General features: G+C 56.2%; 1 protein-coding gene across 6 annotated transcripts in view; it reads left to right on the top strand.

Moving 5' to 3' along the window:
- TEX264 (testis expressed 264, ER-phagy receptor) overlaps nt 1-22526 on the top strand; it is a 30417-nt gene extending 7891 nt beyond the window's left edge. For all 6 annotated transcript variants that reach the window (XM_032868190.1, XM_032868185.1, XM_032868189.1 and 3 more), the window contains 3 exons: nt 5388-5609; nt 18405-18573; nt 21930-22526. In XM_032868190.1, the coding sequence (XP_032724081.1) occupies nt 18465-18573; nt 21930-22222 (402 nt within the window). In that variant the 5' untranslated portion in view covers nt 5388-5609; nt 18405-18464 and the 3' untranslated portion in view covers nt 22223-22526. The remainder of the gene's footprint in view (nt 1-5387; nt 5610-18404; nt 18574-21929) is intronic.
- Nucleotides 22527-25221: the final 2695 nt, after the last annotated feature.

A 25221-nucleotide genomic window follows, 5' to 3' on the forward strand; every position in this document is an offset into this window, starting at 1 on the left:
AGCTGTCCTGTGTGCCATCCTGGCCCTCCACCTTCTTCTCTACCCCTGCTGCTCCTGCCTCCACTGCTGTTTGGGCCTTAAGCAGCCTGTCTGCTGCCCTTGTGGGGAGCCTGGTTGAGGCAAGTGGGGTGTGGCAGCACGTTCGGTTTACCTGGCTGAGGCCTAGGAAGGGGTGCTTGCCCCAGGTATGGGGCAGATGGGGGAACTGGTGGTTCTTGGGTTCTGCCTTTAGTAAACTAGATTGTATTGAAGCTCCTTTTTTCTCCTAGTCCACTGAGAGTCAGCCTGGGACCACCACATCTGCATGGGCTTAGGTTGGTAAGAGTGTTGATTTAGGCCTGTGCCACACTTCTTTTCCTCTGTGTGTGTGTGTGTGTGTGTGTGTGTGTGTGTGTGTGTGTAGGTGGGGTCTCCCCTACGATCCCTAGAGGCACTGAGACCATATGGGGCTTGAGAAGGAATGAGGGATTGAGATTGCCCAGGGTTGACCCCTCAACAAGGGCAGTGGGAATGAGGGCTATCTGGTGTTTCCAGGGGCCCAGGCCATTCCCTAATTACCCGTGATGATTTTCATCCAGATGGAGTCTGGGCTTTTGCTCCTTAGCAGGTTAACTGTGTGTGGGAGCCCTGGAAAGGCACAGCCCTTTCTTCCCAGCAGAGCTGCCTTTGGTAGGGAGGAGGGCTGGGGTATGGGAGGAGAGGGCTTTGAATCTTTCTGGGTTTGAATCAAGGCTCTCCTGCTTGTTAGAGTGTGATTCTGAAGGAGTCACTTGGTCTTTCTGAGAATTCCTACCTCAGGGGTTTTGTTTTTCTGGGGACTAAATAATAAGGATAAGGCCCAAAACCTGGCCCCCAGTAGATGCTTAGCACTCTTGGCACGCCCTCCCCTGGGCCTCATGCCACTAGGACTTTGTACTTTTGGGACCCCTGCTTGCCTGCCTCTGGCCTAGCCTCTTGCAGGATGCCTGGGCCATCAGAGGAGCACAGCATAGGGACACACCATTATGCAGGCTTTGCCTAGCCAGGGCCTGCTTCTCGGGCTCCCACGTGGCTTTGTGTCCTGTGGTGCATCTCTGGAGCCAGTCTGCCTGCGTTCGAATCCAGACTTCACTGCCTTGCCGTATGGCCCTTTCTGAATAGCTTTGCCGTCTGGGTCTCAGAAACAGAGTGGATAATGGTAGCTATTGCACAGTGCTGTTTGGATTGAATGAACTGACATGTGGAAGGTAGTAACTGGGGTAGTCAGTGAGCACACTGTCAGGTGCCAGCTGTTGTTAGGATTATGCCTGGGGGTGAAAAGAAAGAAGCCCTGAAAGACTTCTAAGTGAGAGTTCCCAGAAGGCCCCTAGGCCCCCCTTTGGAGGTTGGCATCCTGCTTACTCCCCTCCCCTGCAGCCTGAAATATGGGTCCTGTCCTCTGGCCCTGCTGTCTGTGTCACCCATGTCCTGACTAGTGTGGACCAGCTTTTGCCTTTGGAGACCACCTGCTTGGGGAACTTGGACCTGTGGTGCTTGGTGTATTGACCTGCAGCACCCTGAAGGTTAAATGAACCCACCCTCCAGTAATGAAGAGCTGTGGCTGCTCTGTTCCCCCTCAGTGAAGGCCAGTGAAGGTCACTGTCCCTACTTGTCCCCTTACCTTGGGTAGCTCTGGGCTGGGTATGCTGGCCAGGGAGGAGTTGAAGCAGCTCGCTGGGCCTGGATCTGCAGGCATTGCAGCTGGACTTCATCAGATGTTGCAGGTTATGGATCGAGGGCTAGCCATTTCTTTTTTTAAGATTTTATTTATTTGACACGGGACGGGTTGGGGGACACATAAGCAAGGGGAGCGGCAGGGAGAAGGAGAGCAGAGGAGGAAGCCCAGTCAAGCGGGGCTCAATCCCAGGACCCCAGGATCATGACCGGAGCCGAAGGCAGATGCTTAGCTGACTGAGCCACCCAGACGCCCCTAGGGCTGGCCATTTCGACTGAACCCAACATCTGGGTTTGGTCTGGACCCACTGACACCAGTTTTCCTTCCTGGATCCTGGAAGATACTAGTCTTGTCCAGTTTCTAGACGCACTGAAGTCTTAGCCAGGCAGGGACTCTCTTTTCACTATGGCCTCACCAACAGTGTCAGCTTGGCACCATGAGACCTCTCTGGAAGGAGCATTGGGGCCAGCTTGTATCCAGAAGCTTTAGGTTCCAAGTAGACTCCCCTCTTCTCACATGCCAGGACTGAAAAGGCCTCACAGCTCTTGTTCTGGGCACAGGTACCTAGAGAAATGACTGATCTAGGGAGGAGAGTGAACAAGCAGATGGAACTGGGAGGCCCAGGCTGACTTCCTAGGATCAGGCCCAAATAGAGGCATTGCAATCAACCAAGCTGGGTAGAGTTTCTAGTTATCAGGACATTCCCTTTATCTTCTAGGCCCCTGACCTCAGTGGGCCATTTCTCCTGGAGGTGGGCATGGGCTCTCCAGGGAGCCCAGGGAAGCCTTCCCCTGCTCCTGACCAGCCTTGCCCCTCCCCAGCTGGTCTTAGGGTCTGTTCCATCTCCTTGCCAGTGCCTCGTTCAGGTGCGGAACTCCAGCAGCTCCAGCTGGTACAGGGCTGCTTTGCAGGTGGTGGGCTTCCTGATAACTTCCTAGGCTGCCCCTTAGCCACTGGCCAGGGCAGAATGGGGTAGGAGGTATCCCACTTGTGGAATTGAGGGGTTGCTCATGCAGAAAGGGAGCACCTGAGGCTGACACACCTCCAGGATCTCAGGAGTCCTGTCCCTTATTAGCTTCCTTTCCCTGTGATGGGAGTTCCTCTTTCAAGGTAGAGGAAGAAGAGCTTAGCTCACGTGCAAGGCCCGTGTGTACGTGTGCAGGCATGCATGTGGTGTTGCTGAGATACCCCAAGAAAGTTACTGTGTGCACAGGATTCTGGACCTTTCTGCCTAGAAGCCTGAAGTGGTGGGGAGAGACAGAGGAACCATCAGTTACTGTGTAGCACAAGACCTGCTTCTTTGGGTGGGCATTTGGGATCTGAGAGGAAGGGCTGCTTGGCAAGGAGGATTTGAGGAGGAGGGTTGAGCTGAATCTTGAAGGATGGGCAGGAGTTTCCCAGGCAGAAGGGACTCTGGAGTAGGGTGAAGAAGATCATTCCAGGCAGAGGAAGTAGCTTGCGCAAAGGCAGGAAGCATGGGAGGACGTGGCATGTTTGGGGAGCTGCAAATAGTTCCGTGTGGGTGTGTGCAGGGTTGTGGTAGGAGAGGAGGCCGGCAAGGTGGGCTGGGCCAGAGCCTGGATTTGTCCCTCCCTCTGCCACTCAGATGCTCAGTGGACACTTGCCCACCTGGGTTCTGGCCCCTACTGGGGCCTGGGGATGCCAAAAAGAGTGCTAGGCGAGTGTGTGGACAAATCCAGGCACTATTGTATGGACCACTTAAAACAATGTTGAATGCTGGGCTCGAAAGTTTCATCCTAGAGCAGAATTGGGAGCCATTGAAGTTATAAGCAGGGTGGTCACAGGTGTTGTGCTTCTTGGGAATCAAGGAGGATGTTGAGCCTGGGAGGTCCGTAAAGACTGCTGAAGTGATCCACAAAAAGACCCAAGGACTCAATCCCAGGAGGGCCGGAGATGATCAGTCAGGTGGCTTTCCATCCATTTCTCCATCTAAGTTATATTGAATGTTTCTTTTGTACACGATAAGTCGCTGGGGTCAGGATCACAGTGATTGGCATTGCAGCAGACACTTGCCAGGTGCCTCCTGCCTCAAGCCTTGGGTGTGAATGGAGCAGTTGCACCATCTATAGACAGGAGATGGTACTGCATTTGGCTCCAGCGCCTCTGCCAGGGTAGGGTGGGAGGAGTGTCAGGCCAGGGATGTGACTGCTACCAGGTGGAGTTGATGGAGGCAAGAGTTAACAGCGAAACATGTGTGTTTGGAGGTGGGGGGCACCCAGCTACCCTGAAAGACTCCCAGGAGAGCGCTTGAACCTGGAGAATGGGCAGGGAGGAACTACGTGTTGGGAGGTTTGGGTGAATGGGCCAGGGCATGGCTGCAGGCCAGGGGTCACTTATTTGGCCTGTGTCGTAGCTGCTAATAACTGACAGCACTTCCAGTACTTGCCGAGCGCCGCACCAGGCCGGGCCCTCAGATGAAGTATCTCATTCAGTTTGTCAATTCTGCAAGGAACTTGAGCTCCAAGAAATCAGGGGACTTACCCAGAGTTACATGATTCACTATTCACTCCCAGTCCTGTGTATCTCCAGAAGTTGTGGTCCTGACCACTGCACCATATTGCCTGCCAGTAAAGTCCTGGGCTAGACTTAATGACATAGGATGCAAGGGGGCGGCAAGGGGGCCCTAGCTGCAGACACCTAGCAGTGACCCCCAGGGACCGCATGGAGGTGAGAACCTGGAGTTGGTGCTTGAGTCCCAGGCAAAGTGAGACTCCAAGGACAAAGCTGGGCTGGGCTGAGAAACCCCTAGGGTATTGTTGACAGGGCTTGTCGAGAGGGCAGAAGCAAGAACACATAAAAATGACTTCATGGTGCTGGGAAGGTAGGCCAAGAGAAGCAACTGGAGGTAGAGGGAGTTTGAATTTAAGCATCAGTGGGCCCCAGATAGTAGGAGAAAGGGACCTTCAAGTTGAGGAAAATCCAGGATTGATAGCACATGGTCTCTGATGAGTGTCTTCGATTCAGGATTAGATATCCCTGGGGGTATCAGGGCCTGGTGTAGACTCAGGTGGCAGGAAATGAGACAAAGTGGGGCCCCTTGATGCCAGAGGAGAGGTGAGATGGTGAGGCTTTGCAGGCCTGGGGCCAGGCCTAGGAAGTGTTAGAGACTCACATGGACCCCCACCCACTTTGGGTTTATGGGACCCAGGAGAGGGAGGGCAACTAGGGAGGGGAGCACAGTGCAGTGACATACAGGTACTGGGAGCCCAGGGAAACTTGAAGGGGAACCAACAGTCTCTGGCTGAGCCAGGAAGGGACTTGGCAAGTGTGGCAGGGCTTGGGATGGGGCATGGGTTGGAGAGGAGGTCTGGGGGCTCTGGTGATGGTGGCTGGCCCAACCTGAGGGACTAGGGAAGAGGATCTCAGTTTTGTCAGCAACCCAGAGTTCAGTGTGGTCCCGCTTCCGGACCAGTGACCCTCCATAGCACAGGGTCTGGCATATTTGGTAGAGGCATAAATGAAGGGATGGACGAATCCTGCAGCAGGATGCCAGAGGCTGGGACTACGGATAAGTTCCAGAGGAAAATACTGTTCTCCATCATGGTATCTGGGGCTGTGGCATGTTGGCGCTCATGGTTCTGCCAGGCCTGAGCTGGGACAAAACCCAGGTAGCAAGAGTTCTGAGAGCCTCCTTCCTTTGCCCAACGCTGACACCCTTGTTCTTCCTCTCCAGGTACCCCCTGAGAAGTGCCGCTGTGCAGTGGGCAGCATTCTGAGTGAGGGTGAGGAGTCCCCCTCCCCTGAGCTCATCCAGCTCTACCAGAAGTTTGGCTTCAATGTGTTTTCCTTCCCAGCACCCAGCCATGTGGTGACAGCCACCTTCCCCTACACCTCCAGCCTGTCCATCTGGCTGGCTACCCGCCGTGTCCATCCTGCCCTGGATGCCTACATCAAGGTGAGAGACCGGCCCAGTGTATGTATGTGTTGGGGGATAACCAGTCCTTCAGCTGGGAGATGGGGAGGACTGCCCAGTCTGGGAGGAAAAGTTGCCTTCGGGAAGGCAGCACCCCGGGGCCCCCATGGAGCAGGCACCTGTGGAGCTAGGAAGATGGGCAGATGCTGCTGGCATCTTTTCCAAATGCCAGAGACTTGTGGGTGCCAGAGCATCTACTAGGAGCATAGGGAGCTTGTTCACAAACGTAGCCTGGTCAGTTTGGCTCTGGCTTGGACCAGAGACATTAGGTCTCAGGCCCTGCTCCAGGCTCAGATGGATGGACAGGTCCACCCTGACCCTTTCCTGCTTGAGGCCCACAGAGCCAGAGCCCTGAGGCTTCCTGTGGGTGGCAGGCCCCAGGTCTTCATGTTTGGTCCTGGGCCTGGCCGCTGGATGGGCTTGTGCACCTGCTCCCTGAGCACAGGGCTGGGGCAGCAGTAGCCCCTATCTCCTTTGGTTCCTGATCTGGTCAGGGGTCTCTGTGTCCACAGAGATTTTTTAAAAATTTTCCCTGTTGCACATCCCTCCTCCTCCAGAACATTTTGTAAACTTGGGTACTTGGGAATGACCCAGTTGGGCTTGAAAGCAATTGTTTATTCATCCATTCAACTTGAGTTTATTGAATGTCTATGTGCCATGTACTGTGCTGGACACAGTGTGAAATGTTGGTGTATGAAATACACATTTACAGCAAGTGGTTAGAGACCGGTAATAAGTGTCAGACAAGAGGCACCTGGCTGGCTCAGTCGGTGGAACATGCAACTGTTGATCTGATGTGAGGCTGAGCCCCACACTGGGTGTAGGGATAACTTAAAAATAAAATCTTTTAAAAATATATAAAAATAAAAAAATAAAAAAATAAAATAAAAATATATAAAAATAAAATCTTTTTTTAAAACGTCAGACAAAAATGAGATACATGCTAGAAAAGAATGGTAAGGAAGGGCAGGGGACCAACTTGGATACAGTGGTCAGGGACAGCCTCTCAGAGGACGTAATCTCTCAGGTGGAACCCTGAAAGAGCCCTTGGAGAAGGGGGTAAGAAGACTCCAGGCAGAGCAGAGTGGGAGCAAGATGGTGGGAAGTCACTGCAGTGTTCCAGCCTGGAAAGTGACACGTGATCTGAGCCTCTTAGCCACACATGTACAAGACAGGTGCTCTCATCCTGCCCAGGGTGGGCCTGGATCCCAGATCCATGGGGCCAGTGGAGGTGCTTATGGGGCTGTCAGGATTTCCACATGAATGGTGGTGGCTTGAACTGGGGCAGTGGCTGTAGAGATGCTGAAGAAGTGGAAATTTACCATCTGTTTTGAAGGTAGAACTGGTGGACTGATGCCTGGATTGGAATGGATCGGACTGTGGAGGGGCTGGGAGGGCAACCAGCTCTGGAGACTGTGTAGTGCGGAGCTGCCTGAGAAACAAATAGGAGAAGAAAGGAGGAATTTCAATTTGGTGGATTCAAAGGAACCTGAGGGATCTCCAGAGCAGCCTGGGGGAGGGTCCTTGGTGATGGAATGGGAGCTCAGACAGATCTTGGTTAAGGAGACGAAAAATCTGGTGTCAGGGCTGGGGAATGAATAAATGGGTCACCAGCTGTGGCCTTGGTGGTCAAGGACAGGAAGAGAAGAAACAGGACAGCTGTTGCTGTGGTAGGGCAGAGGCACGGGGAGAATAGAGGTGGAGTTCCTTTGTGAGCTGGACGGTGGCAGCCAGAAGGGTGCTGGGGAGGAGGTGCTTGCCTGGGGGTGAGTTGGGCTGGAGGCTGAGGGCGGGGTGATACAGGAGGTGGGGTTGCTGGCTGGTGGTAAGGGCAGGAAGGCAGACATTGGTGCTTGAGGCCCATTCAGCGTGCGCCCTAAGGGAGCCTCAACCGTTTCACCCAAGAAAGGCTACTGGGCAGTGTCTTCAGTCCTGTCATGGCTGTCTTCAACCTCAGGGTTGGAGGAGCCCCCCTGGGAAGAGACTTGCTGGGTTCCAGACCTCAGAACAGGACATGTGGCATGTGGTGTGGTGTCGAGCAACTCAGCCACCAAAGTCTTTTCCTGGCTTCAGGGGTTTATTTTTAGACACCTTTGTCCAAATTTCCCGGCCCCTGACAGCTTCACAAGTTGCCTGGTTTTGACGTCACCTCTTTGATGAAAGCCCTTCCTCCTTCCTCCTCCTCCTCCCATGGGAGCCTGTCAGCTGTGCTCTGGGCTTGATTCTCCTGGGGTGGGGACTGGAGCAGGGGGCTACCATTCTCTTTCCTGCCTTTGATGAGGAAGCCAGGGTACAAGAGAGCAAGGGGCTTCTCCAGAGATGTCCGTCAGGCACACTGCTGTGGGTTTGGCCACCAGCTGGGAGAGTGAGAGAGATGCCAGTCTGCCCACAGCAGAGGCATGGCCCAAGGTGCTCTGATGGTTTCTGGAGGCAGAGGTCATCTCTGCCCCTGTGTTTAGCCTGATCTTGTGTTCTGGGGAGCTTACCACGTGAAACAAAGGGGCTGAGCCTGCAGTGGACGGGGGGTGGCCCTGTGCCTCTCTCAGCCTGGGAAACAGAGAGAAGAGAACATAAAGCTCTCTCCCACACCTGCCCTCTTCCCCGCTGCCCTGGGACCAGAGGAAAGACGCTGCTAATGAGACCGTGGGCTCTTCTGACTCTCCCAGCTCTGACAGCTGGCTGCCTTTAAGTGTGCACGCATGCGCGCGTGTGCGTACCCTTCTTTTTCCTCCACTTCTCTGTCTTCTCTCTGGATCTGAGGCTGGGTCTGCTGTGGAGGTGTTTCAAATGGAATGACGGCAGCCATCTGCTTTCTGTCTCAGGAGGCGTGAGGGGTAGGGGAGGCCAGTAGCCCCGCTACCAGAAGGATGGGAGAGGCTGCAGCAGGGGGCAGGGGTGAACGGTCTCAGAGCTTTGGGTGGGGGAGGTGGAGAGCAGCTGCTGTCCTGGCAGTTGCAGACATGCCTGAGACTGGAGCAGGATTGACCTCATGAGACAGAAAGGTCCTGGGAGTCACTGTAAGGAACCCAAAGAGAAACATTTGTCAGGTTTCTGTGGGATTTCTAGAATGATGTATAGATCCCAGCTTTGTAATCTGTGTTGCAGCCTCTGACTCCTTGGCAGCCTGGCCAGCTGAGCTGGAAGGGCTAAAACTCTGCCTTTCTTCACATAAACCACTGGGGGGCTCCAGGCAGAGCCATCTGGGACAGTGTCTGTGTGAGGGGATGCCTGGGTACCATGTGACTATCATTTTATGTGGGAGATGCCCCAGCTTTGTCAGGCTGCTCCACCAGAGTCCAAAGAGGTGGCGTCCTTGGGCAGGAGGAGATCACCCCCTGAGCCCCAGGAAATGTGGTCTGCTGGCAGCTGCAGGAGGGAACTGAGCTTCCTTGAAATTGTAGGAAACGAGACCCAGGCAGGTGTCAGCCCAGAGCAATAGGCAAAGGCCCTAGAATTCACTGCAGGATAGAACCAGTCTTAATGAGTGTCCAGGGAAGACTTGGGGCACCTGGAGCAGACCAGGAGAGTGAGAGGTCCGGGGATCCCTTGTGCGTGAGAGGCCCCCGAGCTCACTTCCTTCCCCACAGCTCTCTATAGCAGTTGGCGGGGAGGTCATTGAGAGTGTTAGACTGCCCAGCCAAGACCCCATACCTGACTTCCTCTCAACAGGATCCCTAATCTTCATAAATCCCCTGCCCCAGGGTCTCTGCTTTCCAGGAGTTCTCAGGGGAGGGTCCTTGTGGTGGTTGGATATCTTCTCCTGAGTTTAGGGAGACACAGGGCATTGCCCATGTGGAAGCTGGTTAGCTGGGAAGGGCGGGCAGGTGGGATCAGACATTGGCTCTTCCTCCACAAAATGGTAGAGAAGCTGGGGGAAGTAGGGTCCGGGTGGATATAGTGAGCTGGTTGGTTTGGGGCAGTCTTGGTGGTAAAGTTCTGGGACAGCTGGGATGGTGAGGTTGTCTCACTAGGGGGTTTAAAATGAGCAAGAATCCTAGCTCAGAGTTCTCAGACCTCTCTGGGGCAGGAGCCTGGGGCTGTGCTAAGGGGTCCCCGTGGTTTGGCTGCCAGGTGTTAGGGCTTGTACTTGTACCCGTGCTTGCTTCAGCTGGAGTAGCTCTGGCTCACAAGGTCATGAGCTTTTTGGAGGAGGACATCTGGAATTTAAGTGTTTTGAAACCTCTGTCTTCAGAGAGATACACAGCTGGACAGACGCCCCTCCATGCCTGGCCCGCTGCACTTCTGTTGCGGGACTTGAGGACACTGTGGCAGCTGCAGTGTGAGTGGAGCCAGGGGACAGCAGGGCTCATCCCGTGTGTAGGCAGGGCCAGGGACCCCAGGAGAAGCCGTTGTTTCTGGGGAGCATGACTGACTGGGAGTTGGACCTGAGGGGAGCCCTGCAGTTCTCCCTGGGCTGGTGGTGACTGAACCCTTGAGTGGTGGGTGACCAGATGGTGTTGTCACAGGGCAGCCAGCTGGGAACTAAGGGGTAGGGGCCTCAGCAAGGCGCCTGCAGGAGTGAGTCAGCCTCTTGAGGTGGGGGAGTCTGTTGCTTCCTCTCAGCAGCATGGTCAGAGCCTGGGGTCCTGTCCAGTGTCTCAGAATCTTCTGTATGTGCTTCCCCTTAACCTGCCTGGGTAACTTTGAGGGAGTCAGTGGGGGGCGGATTTGAGCCCACTCTGGGGCTAGAACACCAGTGGGGAGCAACATGACCCTCGCAGTGGGAATCCAGGTGAGGACGCCCCAGCGGGCTGTGAAATCTGGAGTCATCTCTCTCTCCATGCCCATTACCCTTGCTGAGCAAACGCGGGAGAGATCAGAACTTTATTTTTCATAAGGAAGCACCCCCCTGGCAGGATGTCAGCTCAGTTGCTGACCCAACAGTTACTTACTGAGCCCTCTTTTATGCAGCATTGTTCAGGGGATGGGGGAAGCAGCTAGAAGGCAATCACAGGGTCATAATCAAAGCCTACGTTCCAATCAATGTAACAAATGGGGAGATGGAGGTCTGGGGAGGGGAGGTTACCCAAGGTCAATGGATGAAGCAGTGGCCGAGTCCAGACTGGGTGGCCTGGGCTGAGGCCACTGCTTGCTTTTTGACACTTTGCCCCGTCCATGAGTGGGGGTGGGCCCAAGAGGTCCAGGACCTGTCATGAACTTGGGATATACTTGGGATGGTCCCCGGGTTGGGCCTGGGATGGTAGTACAGTGGACCAACACCCAAGTGACCCTCTGTCTGTAGGCCTGGTGGGCATAGTCAGGGCTGAAGCTGCTGTTCTCAGAGTCAGCTTAGGGAGCCAGAAGCGAAGAGCAGGAAGGGCCTGGCTGTCGTTCGCCCAGCAGGCGCCCATTAAGGGAGACCTTGGCGGTTGCTCTGGGCACAGAAAGCAGCTGCTGCAGGTGCCTTACTGGGGCTCCAGGGCCAGCTCACTTGCCAGTGCTGCCCCCTGCTAATTGGCCTGTCCCAGCTTAGTGAGGAGAGTACTCTCAGGAGCGCCAGGCCCTGGGGCTGAGTGATGGGCCCCCAGAATTCTTTCCTCGCCCATTTCCCCCCGCCACAGAGGTTAGCCATGCCCGGGAGAGTGGGGGTGGAGGGAATGGATTCACCAGGGAAAGCAAAGCCACCTTTGGAAGATGGAAGGAAGGGTACCTTGAAGGGTACCCTTGAAGGAAGGGTAGCATTCTCCACGTGAAAAGGCAGGTCAGGCAGAGTCACTGATTTGGGTGTGGTTTTTAGGTACCTTGTGGCCCGAGTGCAAGGGAGGAGCAAGGGTTCAGATTCAGGAGGTGGAGCTGGGTCTTGCATGCCCTCGGGATCCACTGATGGTGGCTGAGCAATTGAATGACTGCTTCCAGGCTGGGCTTTGGAATAGGACTTTAGCATAGGGAGATGGGAGGGAGAGCTGGAGGCCATGGAGCTGAGGCTCAGAATGACTCTCTACTTCCAGATGCTCTCAAGCCAAGAGAAGCCCCCCACCTTATCAGGGCTTGGCTTCCCTTACTCCCCTTAGGGAGCTGCCCCTGGATGCTGAGGTGGGGGGGTATCTACAGGAGGCCAGGTCTCTCCCACTGCCAGCCTAGGCCCTGCAACCTGTTCCTCAGTCTCTCTGGCTTCACCTCTCCCTACTCCCCTACCTCAGGACTAAAAACACAAAGCCAGCCTTTGCTGGGGCGGGCGTGGGAGCCACCACTCTTGAAATACCAGCTCAGATGTGGTAGCTTGGCAGCCCTGCAGGACCCTGGGGGCTGAGGCTTGCCTGGATGGTACTGTGGGGTGGGGCCGTCACGGATCCCGAGGGAGCCTTCTTCCCCAGGCAGATGGGAATTCCGAGGAAGGATTTTGAAGGATTTTGTTACTTTTCTCCGGGAAGCTTGGGATTCCAGGAACGAGGGAAGGGGGAGAGATTTTGAGGAGGGGCTTTCCCTCCAGAGCAGAAAAACTCTGCGCTTTAGCAGAGCCGTCAGATAAGGAGAGGTTAGCCGTCTGGTTATACCAACAGGACACCTAAAGCTCCAGGAGTTGGGCTTTCCCCGGGGTGGGGTGGGGGGTTGGAGGGCAGAAATCAGAGGTACCAGTTGGAGATGAGAAATTCAGGGCCGCCTTCTCCTCATCTACCTCCTCTCCTTCACCCTCTCCTCTTCATCCTTCCTTGCCCACCTGCCCTTCCTCTCTGTCACTTCCTGATGCCTCTGGCTCCCAGGTGCTAGGCTTCATGGTTCCATCTGCACTGAGCAGCATTCCTGCTGTTGGATAATCAATCAGTAGCATTCTCGGCGGCCTGTGAACGGGACGGGGCTCAAGGTCCTTGACTGCACAGATGCTGCAGAGAATGGCTGGGTCTTGGAGAGGGGTGAGCTGTGGAGCCTGCCATGGTAGCAGCAGCATCTGGGAGTCTGTGGCTCCTCTCCCAGATCTGGAAGGGAGAGTGGGGGATCCCAGGCCTGAGCCCCCAAGTCTTCCAGAGGGTACTCACCCTCAGGCTCCCTATCCCCTGGTCCTGCTCCACAAGGGTCCAAGAAGTCCAGAGTGGGACTGAGCTAGGGTTGGGCCCTAGCGAAGGGAAAAAGACTGGGCTTGGCTGCAAGGTCGGGGGCGGGTCCAGATAGATACTAGGGTGCTTAAGGGCCTGGGTCCTCTGCGCCTGCTTAGAGGGAATCACCCCCACCCTGCTCCTCAGTGCCCCAGCCCACCCTGGTCTGATGGCTGCTGAGGCCCCCTCTTGAGCTGCCCAGGAAGCCAGGGCCTGGGTGCACAGGAATACGAGCAGAGGTGTAAATTGCATGGCAAGCTGTCAGCTCTGAGGTGAAAATGAAAAGTCTTGAGGCAGTGGTGCCAACAGGCACAGCGCCCTGCTTCCCCAGCCCGTTCTCCCTCACACCTTCCCCTTTTTGCCGTCTTCCCCAGGCCTGGCTCCTCTGCCGTCCCCTCCCCTGCCATGGAGGGGGGGCCCTCCACATAGACCTGACCCCAAGAGGGCCCTCATCTGTTGCTTCCCTTACATTTTCTAACTGGCTTACTGGTGCACAGAAAACTGGGCTGTGCTTGTTTGTTAATTTTGCGATCTTAACACTTGTGGTAATTTCTCCAATTGATTCCTTTTGGGTTTTTCAAGTATATAATTATCTTTCAGTGATGGTGTTTTTATTCACCTTTTCCAGTTTCTCACTTCTTTTGGGATCATCTGTTCCAATCTCTTTATTTTACAGTTGGGAATATTGAAACCCAAGGAGAAGCTACCTATTTGTCAGCGGCAAGGCTCTGGACTCCTGCCCGAGCTCTCTCTGCCACTTCTGCTCCCTCACTTCCCTCTGCGGCAGCCCCATCTCTCTCCTTGTCTCCTTTGCCCATCATTTTCATAGCTCCGGGCCCTCCTACCAGGGGGAGGGTGCTCACCAGCCCTTCTGCAGGCTCTCCCTGCTGGCACGGCAAGGCCCCCAGAGCCGTCTCCTGCTGTCACCTCCCACCCCACAGACAGGTTTAGGTTCTGGGCCAGAGGCTGTCTGGAGGCCCAGTGGGATGAGAGGCAGCCAGGGAGAGGGAAGTTGACGGAAGTTCCTGGGCAGAATAATAACAGTGTGCCACATCCTAGCTGCAGTGGCGCCTGCTGTGCCTCCCCCATCACTTTGCACGTGCGATGCAGACCAGTTGCCTGAGGGGCCTCCAGGGTCTGAGCCCCCACTTGCAGGGAGCGCTGTGTGCGGGTGGGTGCACGTTGGTGTCTGTGTAATTAAAAATGAGCACGCCTCGCTTCACCCAGTGAGGACACGCCACCACCTCGGGTGGGATGCAACAGCTGTTTGCGGGCTGTGTGGCAGCCCAGCTGTCCAGCCTGCAGTGGAGGGATGGCTAGGACCGGGCAGCCCAGGGTGAGCAGGGAGGCCCAGGGCCTCTCACGCCAGGAGGCAGGAGGTTAAGGGGCTGTGATTACGTAGAGATGACAGAGAAGAACTCCTCTTTTTCGGGGGCTCAAGTGGAGTTGGGGGATGTATGACCCAGTCCTTGGCCTGTTCCCATTGCCTCATCCTTTTGGGGATTGGAGGCCACCTGGCTCTGAGCAGACCCAGCCTCTGGGCAGCCTGGGAATGGTCTTCACCTGGACCTGACCTTTTCTGCTCCACACCCCCTCCCCACCCTTCGCCAAAGCCAGGGCGTGGGTTGCTTTGTTCCCAAAAGATAGTAGTTCAGGTCTTCTCTCTCCCCCCTCCTCCCTTCCCCTGATGTAGTATGAACTCCCCGGGGCAGCACTGTGGGTGTTGTGGGGAAACCTTAGCCATCTGAGCCTCTGCAGGAGCTCTGAGCTGTGTGGGCCAAATCTGTGCCCCCCACCCAGGAATGAGTCCAGCCTGAGATGCGAACAGAATGTGTGGTGTGTTCCCCAGATAGCTGAGGCAGCGGCACCACGGCGGCCTGTGTGTGCCGCTCATTCCCTTGTCTGCTGGCACCCCTGGCCGTGGAGGGGTAAGCCCCTGTCAGTGCAGCAGGGGTATTGGGGAAGGTGCTGCAGACTGAGGTCCCCTGGAAATCCCTGCATTGTGGGTGGTGTTCCGAGTCCCCATCTTGTTTCTGCTGTGGAGAGCAAGTTTTGGAGATGTGTCTGAGGGATTAGAGCTCCTGAATCCCTCTTCTAGCAGTCGCTGCTGGCACCGTAGCACGGTGACTTCTTCCTGTTAGGTGGGGAGCATTGTGGATGTCTGCATCTCTCCTTCCTTGGAGAGAGACCTTGTGGTCCCCTTGATTCTGTGCAAGAGTGAGTTGCTGTGGGTTGTGGCTTCATTAGATGGCCAGTAGCTTCAGTGGCCAGAGCAGGTTCCCCTATCCTGGTGATGCTTCCTGGAGTGTCTGGCTGTCTGGGCTGTGGGAGGGGGTATCCCCAGGGCTGGAAGGATGCCAGGCCCATCCACACCCCTTTCCCCAGCAGTACCAGCCCAGCGTTGCATTGACTTGGTGTCCTTGGCCCTTGGCAGTCTGTTCTCCAAGGGCTCCCTGGGGCTAGCTGAGGGAGAAGCAGCTGGTCTTGCCTTCCTCCAATGATTTTCCAATATTTATCAGCTCATCGACATGAGGCACAGGTCACAGCTCCTGCTGTGTACCGAGGACCTGAGAGCTGGTCCATGGTTACCCTCTCTTCCCTTAGAGTCTGTACCTGGCTGGGAGGGAAAGGTCTTGTCCTATGCCTTGTCACTTAGGGACAGGGCTTATGGCTAGTCCTGTCCCTCCTCCCCTGCCCCAGTCCCAGGTGGGCTCATTATTGCTCTAGGGCAGAACAGGGATGGGGGGGGCGATCTTGAGGAGAGGCCGCACAGACAGCTATAAACCCCTTTCTTGCCTAGGGGCCTAAGTTGGAGGTTTGCACCTCTGCCTTCTTCCTGCTCCTCTCCTTTGCCCCTGAGTCTGAATTTTGACAGGACCCGGCATGTGTTAAAATGATTCGAGGCTAAGCTGTCAATGAGATTTTTAATTAGCTCCATGCTTCCCTCCACTGGGGAGGGCCTGGGCCCCCAGGTGGTAGGGGTAGGACGAGGCTGGGCTTGGGTGGGAGGCTGCTCCTGCAGGGGCCTGGGGGCAGGCTTGGGCAGCTGGCACTCCCTGTGTGGGATGCTGCAAGGAGGGAGAGCTAGGCAGGGAAGGAAGGGCTGTGTAGCCAGGCCAGTTTTCTCTCTCTCCTCTGTCTCCCCTGTTCCTCTGTTCTCCCCAATGGCTTTGAGATGAAGGCGACGGCAAGGATGGAGGATGCAGTTTCCATGACAACGGGGCTGTCCACAGCCAGGCAACTTCAGAGCCGGGCTCTCCGGAGGGGGCAGCTGTGCAGAGCAGCGACAGAGCTGCCTCCCGCCTGCCAATGAGGGGGCTGGCAGAGCAGGTGGTAAGGGTGGCTGCCTGGTCCTGCCCACCCTGATGCCCAGCCTAGAGGGCATTATCCTATTATCCCTGTTACTTCCAGAAGGGAAGCTTTAGGGAGGTGGCTTGAGTGTTGATAAGGGTTGGGGTAGGGTTCCACTATCCCTGGAATTTCTTGGTGGTCACAGGTTCTGCTTCCTGGGAGCATCCCCAAAGCCAAATATCTACAGCCCTTGAGAGACAGGCTACCAGCTTGATGACCGCTTAGCAAATTTCCTCTGGACTGTTAAATGCCCAGAGAGGGCATGGGCGTGTTGGTGAAAGCCATGCCCTGATTAGGTTTGGGGGTATTTTTCTTTCCTCTAGCTACTGGGTAAGGGCCTGTACCTTCTTCCGGGAACCCCCTGACCCTGGGCTTGGTGACATGGCTCAGTTCACTGAGTGGAGCTCAGGTTTGGCAGATGCTCATTCCCAGGTGCTGGCAGTAGGGAAGCTCCAGAGCCTGGTAGCTCCTGCTTCCTGACATTGTGTTCTTGTTCAGCCTCCCGAGGACCAGGGCCAGGTGAGTGTGTGGGCAGCTGGAGAAGCAGAGACAGCTGTCAGTGTGTGCAGAGATGGGAGGAGCTGGGCATGTGGATTTGTGAGGTGGCATGAAAAACACCCAGGTTGGCAAAAAAACCCCAAAAAAACAAAAACTGGACTCAAAGTATTAAAAATAGGGGCACCTGGGTGGCTCAATGGGTTGGGCTCTGCCTTCGGCTCAGGTCATGATCTCAGGGTCCTGGGATCGAGCCCTGCATCAGGCTCTCTGCTCAACGGGGAGCCTGCTCCCCCCCACAACACCACCTCTCTGACTACTTGTGATCTCTCTGTCAAATAAGTAAATAAAATCTTTTTTTAAAAAAGTATTAAATGAATTTCCTTCACTGATCCTGGGATGTCAGGGTTGGGGTGTCCCTCTCTGTGTTTGAGCACATTGAGACTTCGGGTGCAGGGCCTTGCTTGGGTTACCCATGCGGTCTGGCTAGCTGAGCTGCAGCCAGACTTTGGGCAGGCCACCCACCTTCCCTGTGGGCTCCTAGACATACCCTGTCCCCCAGTGGCTGCTGAATACCCTGACTCATAAACCATCAGGCTCACCTTTCTTCTTGTCTTTGCCAGAGGGGTTCATTTTGTACCCTTCTTCTCTGCTTTAATTGGAAGGGGTCCTCAGCTCTAATGTTGGCCAGGCAGGTGGACAAGTGGAGTCCTAGAGTGGCTTCTCCCTACCAGGTGCTAAGTCTTTCATTACTGCTAAGTGGAAGGCTCATTTCAGAGCTCGTGGTGAGCGCCAGGCCGGTGCTATAAATAGTCGTGTTGTGAAGGTTGGTGGCTGAGCAGCAACGGGGCAGGGGCCTCATAGTCATCCTAGTGGATAATTGCACTCCATTGCAGGAAAGGGGGGCAGGCTGGGGAGCAGCGTGCTCTTGACCCCTGTCCTGATTGTTCCCGCCTGCCTTGGTGCAGCTCTGGCATGTGTCTGTGCGCCATTCCATACACACTGGCAGAGGGACACTTCAGGCTGTGGCCAGGCAGAGGGGAGTGCCTGTCTCAGGACTCGGGGCCCTATAAACTGGTATTTCAGCCAGCTGGGGAGTTGGGATAATGTCCACTGCTGGTTCTACTTGTCCTGCCTACCCCTCTAGCCTAGGATCTGCCTCTTCCTCCTTGGCCGAAACTCTGGGCAGGTGCCAGAAGGCAGGGAACCAAGCACATGCGATAGTCCATGAGGTTGGCTTAGACCTGAACTAGGAAAGAATGGGAGTGAAAGAAGGGTTTCACTGGCCTGGAGCCCCTGTCCATGGTCCGTCAGTAATATGTCTGTGAGGGCAGGGGCCGGAGGCCTAAGGATCAGGGGCCCTGGCCTTTCCTGAGATATCGGGGTCAGTCAACACTGTCCAGGGTGGAGAGGAGGTCACAGCCAGGGGATGCTGAGATGGGAAGTCTAGCAGGTCAGAACTTGGCTTGGCTGGGCTTGGGTGCCTGGGGCCTTAGTCACTGGGGTCCCTGTCCCTGGGATAGTCGGAAGCTAAGCATCATGGCTACTTGAGACTAGTGCTTTCTGGAACAGCCTTTTGGTCAGAGGTATGGATAGGTTGGTTTAGTGGTGCCGGGGGCAGTTCCAGGCCCCTGGATTCTAGTAGCACCTGTCCCAGGGTGTTGTCCCAAGGACTTCTGGGTCCTTAGATCATTGCCTCCTGGAGTTTGGGGCCCTGCCCTTAGGGTGCTCTGTGTGTGCCTCCCTCAGCAGGGGTTTGGTACTTGGGGGAGATCGATGCAAGAGGCGGAGCCAGCCCTCTGGGAGGGAGTGAACAATAGATAGTTCCTAGGGCCTTTTAGGGGTGGGTGGGTCAGAAGCCCTGTAGGGTTCATTTCACCTTCTGCCCCTTTCTGACAAGGAGCGGAAGCTGTGTGCCCACCCTCGGCTGGAGATCTACCAGCAAGACCAGATCTATTTCATGTGCCCACTGGCACGGCAGGGAGACTTCTATGTGCCTGAGGTGAAGGAGACAGAGCGGAAAAGCCGGGGGCCTGCGGAGGCCAGTGACACCCAGATGGATGGCACAGGTATGGAGGGTGGGGCCCTGCGTGCGTGGAGCCTATCCACTGTGGGTGTCCAGACGAAGCTTGGCAGAGGTGGAGGAAGGAAACCTGCCCACCCCACAACCCACATGAGAATTGCCTATTTCTAGATACATGGATCCATGCAGATTGGGTTCACACATGTTAGCCCTGGCAGTACAGATACAAAGACCCTGCAGATGCCACGAGAAGTACCTTTGGAAACAGATGCTCATGGGACCCTGGGGATGGGGCTATTCAGGAAAGGCATCACTTGGGTGGGGCTCATCAGAAAGTAAGATTGGCCCTGGATCTGGAAGGTAGAGAGGAGAGAACAGGGTGTTCCCAGTACGGAGCCCTACCCAGAGGCAGCTGCTTTCTCCCGGCTGAAGAACAACCAGAGAGCACGCCGAGGGGGGCCAGGAGATCAGCCCCTTGCCCCTTCCACCAGAGCTAGCCTTCGTCCTCCAGGTCCAGGCCAGCTGGTAATTTGCTGGCTTTCAACCCACCTCCCTGCCAGGTTGTCCCCAGGAGCAAGAGGGCCTGCTGGTAACATCCCAAGGGGCCCAGCCCTAGTCTGCACTGCTGGAGCCTTGTGTGGTGATGGAGGTCCGTGACCTGTGGGAGTGGTACACTCCCCCCAGTGGATAGCTGGGAGGAGAGCGGCTATCCCTCCTTCTTTGGGAGACTTCCTCTGTCTAGCCAATCTTCAATAACCAAGGTCATCCTAGAAAGGCATATGTTGTGGCGGGGGGTAAGGGTACTGAGAGGCAGTCACCACTCCCTAGAGGCCGTGTCCAACACAGTTAACTTCATCTGTTTAATTACCTCCGTGGGGCACTGTTCCCACCCGCCTGGTAATGCCCGGCAGACATTCTTCAGTGCGCCTACTGTGAGCACAAGACATGGCACAAGGTCAGCAGGCCCAGGCAGTCTCTAGGGCAGGAAGGCGGAGTGTCTTGACCTTCTTTCGACCTCCCTCTGCTGTCTACACTCCCGTCCTCAGCCCACCCACCCAGCTTTCTCCCAAACACTGCCTGCCAGGGGTATTGAAGAACTGCTTGGCACCCACTACAGCTGGCTGCAGCGTGGCTCCCACACCCCCAGTGCCTTGGCCTGTCTTCCTCACTAGCCTGCCCACCCACTCCCTGCTGGGCAGGGGGGTCGTGGAGTCGGCCCACCTCTGACAGAATCTGCCCTGACACCCAGGGCGGACTCTGAGTATGTGCCTGCCAGGTGCATGCCATTTGCACAGCAATGTGTGCTGGGTGCCTGGCTGCCCAGAGCTTGGCGTGCCCCTGACTGCCTCCCCACTGGGGCCCCCGCTTGGGCTAGGAGGTGAAAGGGGGTGATTAGCAGCCTTATGCCTGTTATTACATTGATGTATTATTTAGCTCCAGAGAGGCAATGAATATTTGATCTCTTGCACTGGCTGTGGGCAGTGGAGGAGGGAGGGACTGGGGTGAAGGTGGCAGCTTCATTCTCTGCCCTGGCAGCCCTAAAGACTTAGGTTCTGCCCTTCCTTGCCTGGCCTTTTCTGTCCTGGGACAGGGGCCCAAGACTCTGGAAGTTCTTCTGGTGCAGACCATGGTGGGGCTGGAGGGATGCCACTTCCTTGCCTTGGACTCATTTGCCAGAGGTGTCCACATATCCCCCCCATGGGCTGGCCTCATCTGAGCATCCTGGGCCCCAACCTGAAGGGCCATCCCTGGGCTCCATCCTCTGACTGTTCCTAGCCCAGAAGCTGGGACAGGGAGGAGTCAGCCTCCTGGCAAGCAGCACGTTCCCATATCCAGGTCCCAAGAGAGCCATTGGGTAGGTGGGCTGGTGGAACATGACAGTTTAATGGGGCCTGGGATCCCCATTTCATTTGCTTCTTTCAGGCCTGCAGCCTCTGGAGCACTGATTATCCCCACTGAAGGAGTGAATAAGGGGCTGGAGTCATGCCCTAAAGTCAGAAGGAACCACCCATAACTCAGGATATAGCCCAAGCTCATTTTTGGATGCCTCTATTCTGGGAACCATGACTAGGGCCCCAGCAAGAAGAGGGCCCTGGGCCAGTAGGCTAGCACTTCCAGAGCCTACCTCACCTCTGCCAGTAGGCCCAAGGGATATCTTCTTAGGGCCAAGGGAACTGAAGGAGCAGACCCCCAAAACCCCCCACCCTTATTTTAGTCCCCATCTGAGGCACAGTGGAAGTTCCAGGCCAAGTCCAAAAGCAAGCAGTTCCCAGCTGCTCCTGGCTCAGGGTTGCATCACCATGGAGACAGGATCTGGGGAAATTGGCCCACCCCTCACCTCTGTGATGTTTGACAGCTGCCCCTCTCCCTCTCACACAGAAGGGGGTGCACATCAGCCTTCTCTCAATCTGGATTCCTACACAGTGGGCCTGAGCTCTTTGTCCCTTCCTCTCCCTACCCCACTCCCCCAACTGTTGTTAGTACTTCTGATCTGGGGAGGTGAGTTGAGGGGTTGCTCCTGAACAGGGCAAATGAAGTGTCTACTTGCCTGGAGGATGTGTTAGGGGTGGGAGGAACATACTGGGAGGGATCTAGACCCTCAGCCCTGTCTCAGGGTTCTCCAGCTGCCAGCACAGTGCTCATGGTCCCCTTCTGTTGCTTTGTGGCTCAGGAACCAGCAGTAATGGTTGGGGATAATTAAGGGCTCCCCTCGGGTGGCCCAGCCATAGGGGAAGAAAGCCCTTAAAATGCTTTATCCTAGTATCCTCCTTCCTTGCAACTGGTTTCTCCAGACTTCTCTATCCCACTTCTCTATGCCCTAGCTGCCGCCTCAAACTAGGGCTCAGTGGGGCCAGAGGCTGAGGCCAGCTGCCTTCCTGGATGTGGCTGTTCCCTGGGGAGCTCTGCATGGGGGAGGGGACAAGAGAGTAGGCCTTCTGGTCCATTCTCCCATCCTCATGCCTTATGGGCACACTGGCCTTGGACAAACCTTTCTCCAAGCCTGAAATGGGATGTGGAGGAGGGGACATTACTTGAATCTCTTTGTTCTACCCTTAGCTCTCCACCTCAGGGCTGAGTGGTCCTTAATGGACTCTTGGGGGGTGGGGGGGCAGCAGGCTTTGTGGGAGCGCAGGGAGTTGTGAGGCTAATTCAAGGGGAGGGAGAGGAGTGCACAGAATGCTGTCCTCTCTCCCTCCATCCCTCCCTTTGCCCTGTCAGTGCAGCTCTGGCCAGGGCAGAGGGCAGAGGGCAGCTGGAATGAGCCTCTTGAGGTAGGGCCCACTTTATTACTCATGAGCACACTGTGCATGCTGGTTCCCGAGCAAGTGGAGGTTGTCTGTCCTCTCCCTGGAGGATGGGATGGGGGTCCTAGCTAACATGTGCTCCCTTTTCCTGGCCCAGGAGCTGATACGATGAGTGACACGAGTTCTGTGAGCCTGGAGGTGGGTCCTGGCAGCCGGGAGACTTCAGCTGCCACACTGTCCCCTGGGGTGAGCAGCCGTGGCTGGGACGACGGTGACACCCGCAGTGAGCACAGCTATAGCGAATCAGGCGCCAGTGGCTCATCCTTTGAGGAGCTGGACCTGGAAGGCGAGGGACCCCTGGGGGAGCCAAGGCTGAGCCCTGAAGCTGAGCCCCTGGGGACTTCCAAGTGGCCACGGGAACCTAGTACTCCCGAGAAGGGTGAGGAGTAACCCTAGGCCCGCATCCTCCTGGGGTGCATTTGCTAAGGAACTGAGCAGACTCTCCAGCCCTCTTCCTCCTTCACCTCTCAGGCCCAGGCTGGGGCCAGGGGTCCCAGGGGGGACCTGATTTCCACTGCCCCAGGCTCTCGCTAAGCCTTCTTACCGGCCTCTCGGCTCCCAGGGCTAAAGGAGCCAAGGACTGTGTTCTGCACCCAGACCCCGGGGCTCCTGCCCCTCTGACGTGTTTTTTCAGATTCACTTTGGAGCTTCCAGGACTCAGAATAAAGCGGATGGTTTTCTCGTTTCCCCTGGACCTGGGCTGTGCATTTGTGTGTGTGTGTGTTTGTGTTCACCTCGAGGAGCCCTGTGCAGATAGACGGAGTGGGCAGGAGCACCCCAGCCCGAGGAGAGGAGGAAGTATGGCAAGGGACTCTGGGCTGAGAGGAGGAAAGGGGTATTGAAGGCCCCCCACTCCCAGCTCTGTGGCCCTGGGTTACAGCTGTTCCTTCATTGCAGCAGCCCCAGAGGCTCCCCCAGGCTGCTGGGAAACAGGCAGAGCAGGTCAGGGGGAATGAGAACCAAGCATGGGGTGCCCTTCAGGGCTTGGGAGTGGGGAGCTCACAGAGCCTGCCTTTGCTTCCAAGGGATGCCTTAGTGTCTGTAGCTTGAGTGTGCCTGCACTCATGCTGGTGTCTGCTCAGCAGGTGAGGCCATCCCCGCTGTGCCTGCCCATGTCTGTACCTGTGTGAATACATGCACATACGTGCACATGGGCCTTTGGTTCTGTGTGTGTAACCATGGCTGTGTCTGCTTGCGGTGGCCCTGGCAAGCTGTGCCCCAGCAGGCATTAGGATGTGGTTGGGGCTGGGTATGGCTGCGTTCCTGTGGACGGCTACGTGATGATGTGCCCGGAATGGTGCTAACTGTATGGGCCACTGCTACCAGGGCTGCGAGACTGGCTGGTCAGGAGCGTCACTCTGGGGGCTTTGTCCATACGCAGCTATCTGTGTGTAGCTATGTGTCTGTGTACAGCTGTACCGCTCTGTGTTCATGTGTAAGGCCGTGTGCTTTTCCGTGTGTCCACATGTAAAGCGGTAGGTCAGTTCAGCCGTGTGTGTGAGTTTAACTATCTGTGTGTAGACATGTCCGTATGTATGGCTCTGTGTATGGGACTGTGTGTCCATGAATACAGTTGTGTGTCTGCATGGAAATTTATGTGTTATTGCTGCGTCTGTGTGCACAGCTATGTGTGAGGTTGCATGTGCTTCTGTGTGTGCGGCCGTGTGCGTATGCACAGCTCTGTAAGGCTGGGTGTCTTTGTGCACACAGTTGGAAGTCGTGGCCGCATGGCTGGGGGCAGGTCCGGGTGCTGCAACAGGGCTGCTTAGCCCCTCACCGTGGGCTGCAGAGTGCGCCTCCAGAACTGGTGCTGGTCCAAAGCCCTGAGGTCTTCTGTGAGGCCACCTCAGTGAGAGGGCTGGGGTTGCTGTGTGGCTCCTCTTCCCTCAGCACCCTGCTGCTACCAGCCCCTCTGTTCCAAGGGCCCAGCTCCTCACTCACCGACACCAGGTAGCAGTTGCTTTGAACTAGCCAGAGCTGGAAGACAGTGTATCTGTGTCTCCAGCCTTGTCTGACAACCCTGAACCCTCATCCTGCTGTCACCTCACCTCCCATTAGCAGTGGGGTTTGGGTTTGTTTGGGTTTGGTGTTTCACAGCTGTGCTTTTCCCAGTGCAGTGGGGCATCAGGTTTCTGTGTCCAGGGACAAAGCCTGTCCTTCCTTGGTAATACCCTTCCCCCCTAACTGCGACACGCATATTAGATGTATGTGCCAGAGGGACCTGGGCTTGGCATGTGCTCATTAGCATGTGTCTGCGCTAGCTTTGCCTCTAGTGACACCTGTGGAAGAAAGGGCAGCGCCTGGGAGCATATGCGGGGATGTTGTGCGCCTTGGCACCTAGTGTGTGTGCAGGCTCTGGGGCTAAACCCAGGTGCAGGCCCCTCTCCAGACCCTTCAGCACAAGCAGATGCTGCAGTGTATCCACCATCTTCTACCCGGGGCGTCCTCCATTCTGCTGCAGGAGGGAAGAAGAGTCAAGAGCATCTTCTCAGAGCTGTCCTCCCTCTGCTTGGGCTCCAGCTCCCATTCCCTCCTACGCAGCAGCTAGTTTCAGGAGCCTCTTCTCCACCCCCCTGCCCTCCCAGATCCCCCTGCCAGCCCCAGCATGTCCCTTAGGGTTGACCCTAGTCTCTGGCCCTGCAGCATCCCCCATACTCTCCAGGTTGATATATCTTAGCCATAAATGCCCTTTGTATGTGAGGGTGAGGATTAGTGAGGTTGGTGGGAGAGGAGGTCAGGGCTGGGTGTGTGTGTGTGGGGGGGATGGTTGGGTAGCAGCTTTAAAGGTCATCTGCAGGAAGAGGAGGCCCCATCCTCTGACCACCCACCCCCCATCTCTTCCTCCTAGTGACTCAGGCCCCGCTCTCACATGGGGCCAAAGACACATGCCCCCACCCCAAGCCTGGCATGTGGACTGAGCTGCAGTCTGTGGATTGAGAGAATGGATGTGAGGACAGGGGCAGACTTGTCGCAGCAGGCTAAGCTACCTATCTCCCACATGCCCCCTTCCCTATCTCCCAATGGCACCTTGCAACCCTAAGGCTAGCCCCTCTGCTCTCAAAGATGGGACCCCATAACACTGCGTGCACCTCCTGGGGCTCAGTGACCTTTGTAGCCCCGTGTCCCGTGCCCGCTGCTCTGTGGGCTGCATGCATTCTGGCCGAGGGGTAGAGGGGGCTGATAGGCACCTGCTCCGGCGCAGAGCGGGAGCGCCCGAGGATTCAGCACCACGCGGTGGACAGCTCCGGGACGGAAGCCCCGCGAAGAACCAGGAGCCGGAGGCACAGGGCAAGGAGCGGTGCAGGAGTCTGGAGGGAGGCGGAGGCCGGGTTGGGAGCGGGAGATCCAGAGTGGGGAGGAACGGGGGAGGGGCTGGGGGCGGGCCGGGG

Source organism: Lontra canadensis, unplaced genomic scaffold (genome assembly GCF_010015895.1).
Source record: "Lontra canadensis isolate GAN:19392208 unplaced genomic scaffold, GSC_riverotter_1.0 scaffold35, whole genome shotgun sequence".
NCBI lineage: Eukaryota > Metazoa > Chordata > Mammalia > Carnivora > Mustelidae > Lontra > Lontra canadensis.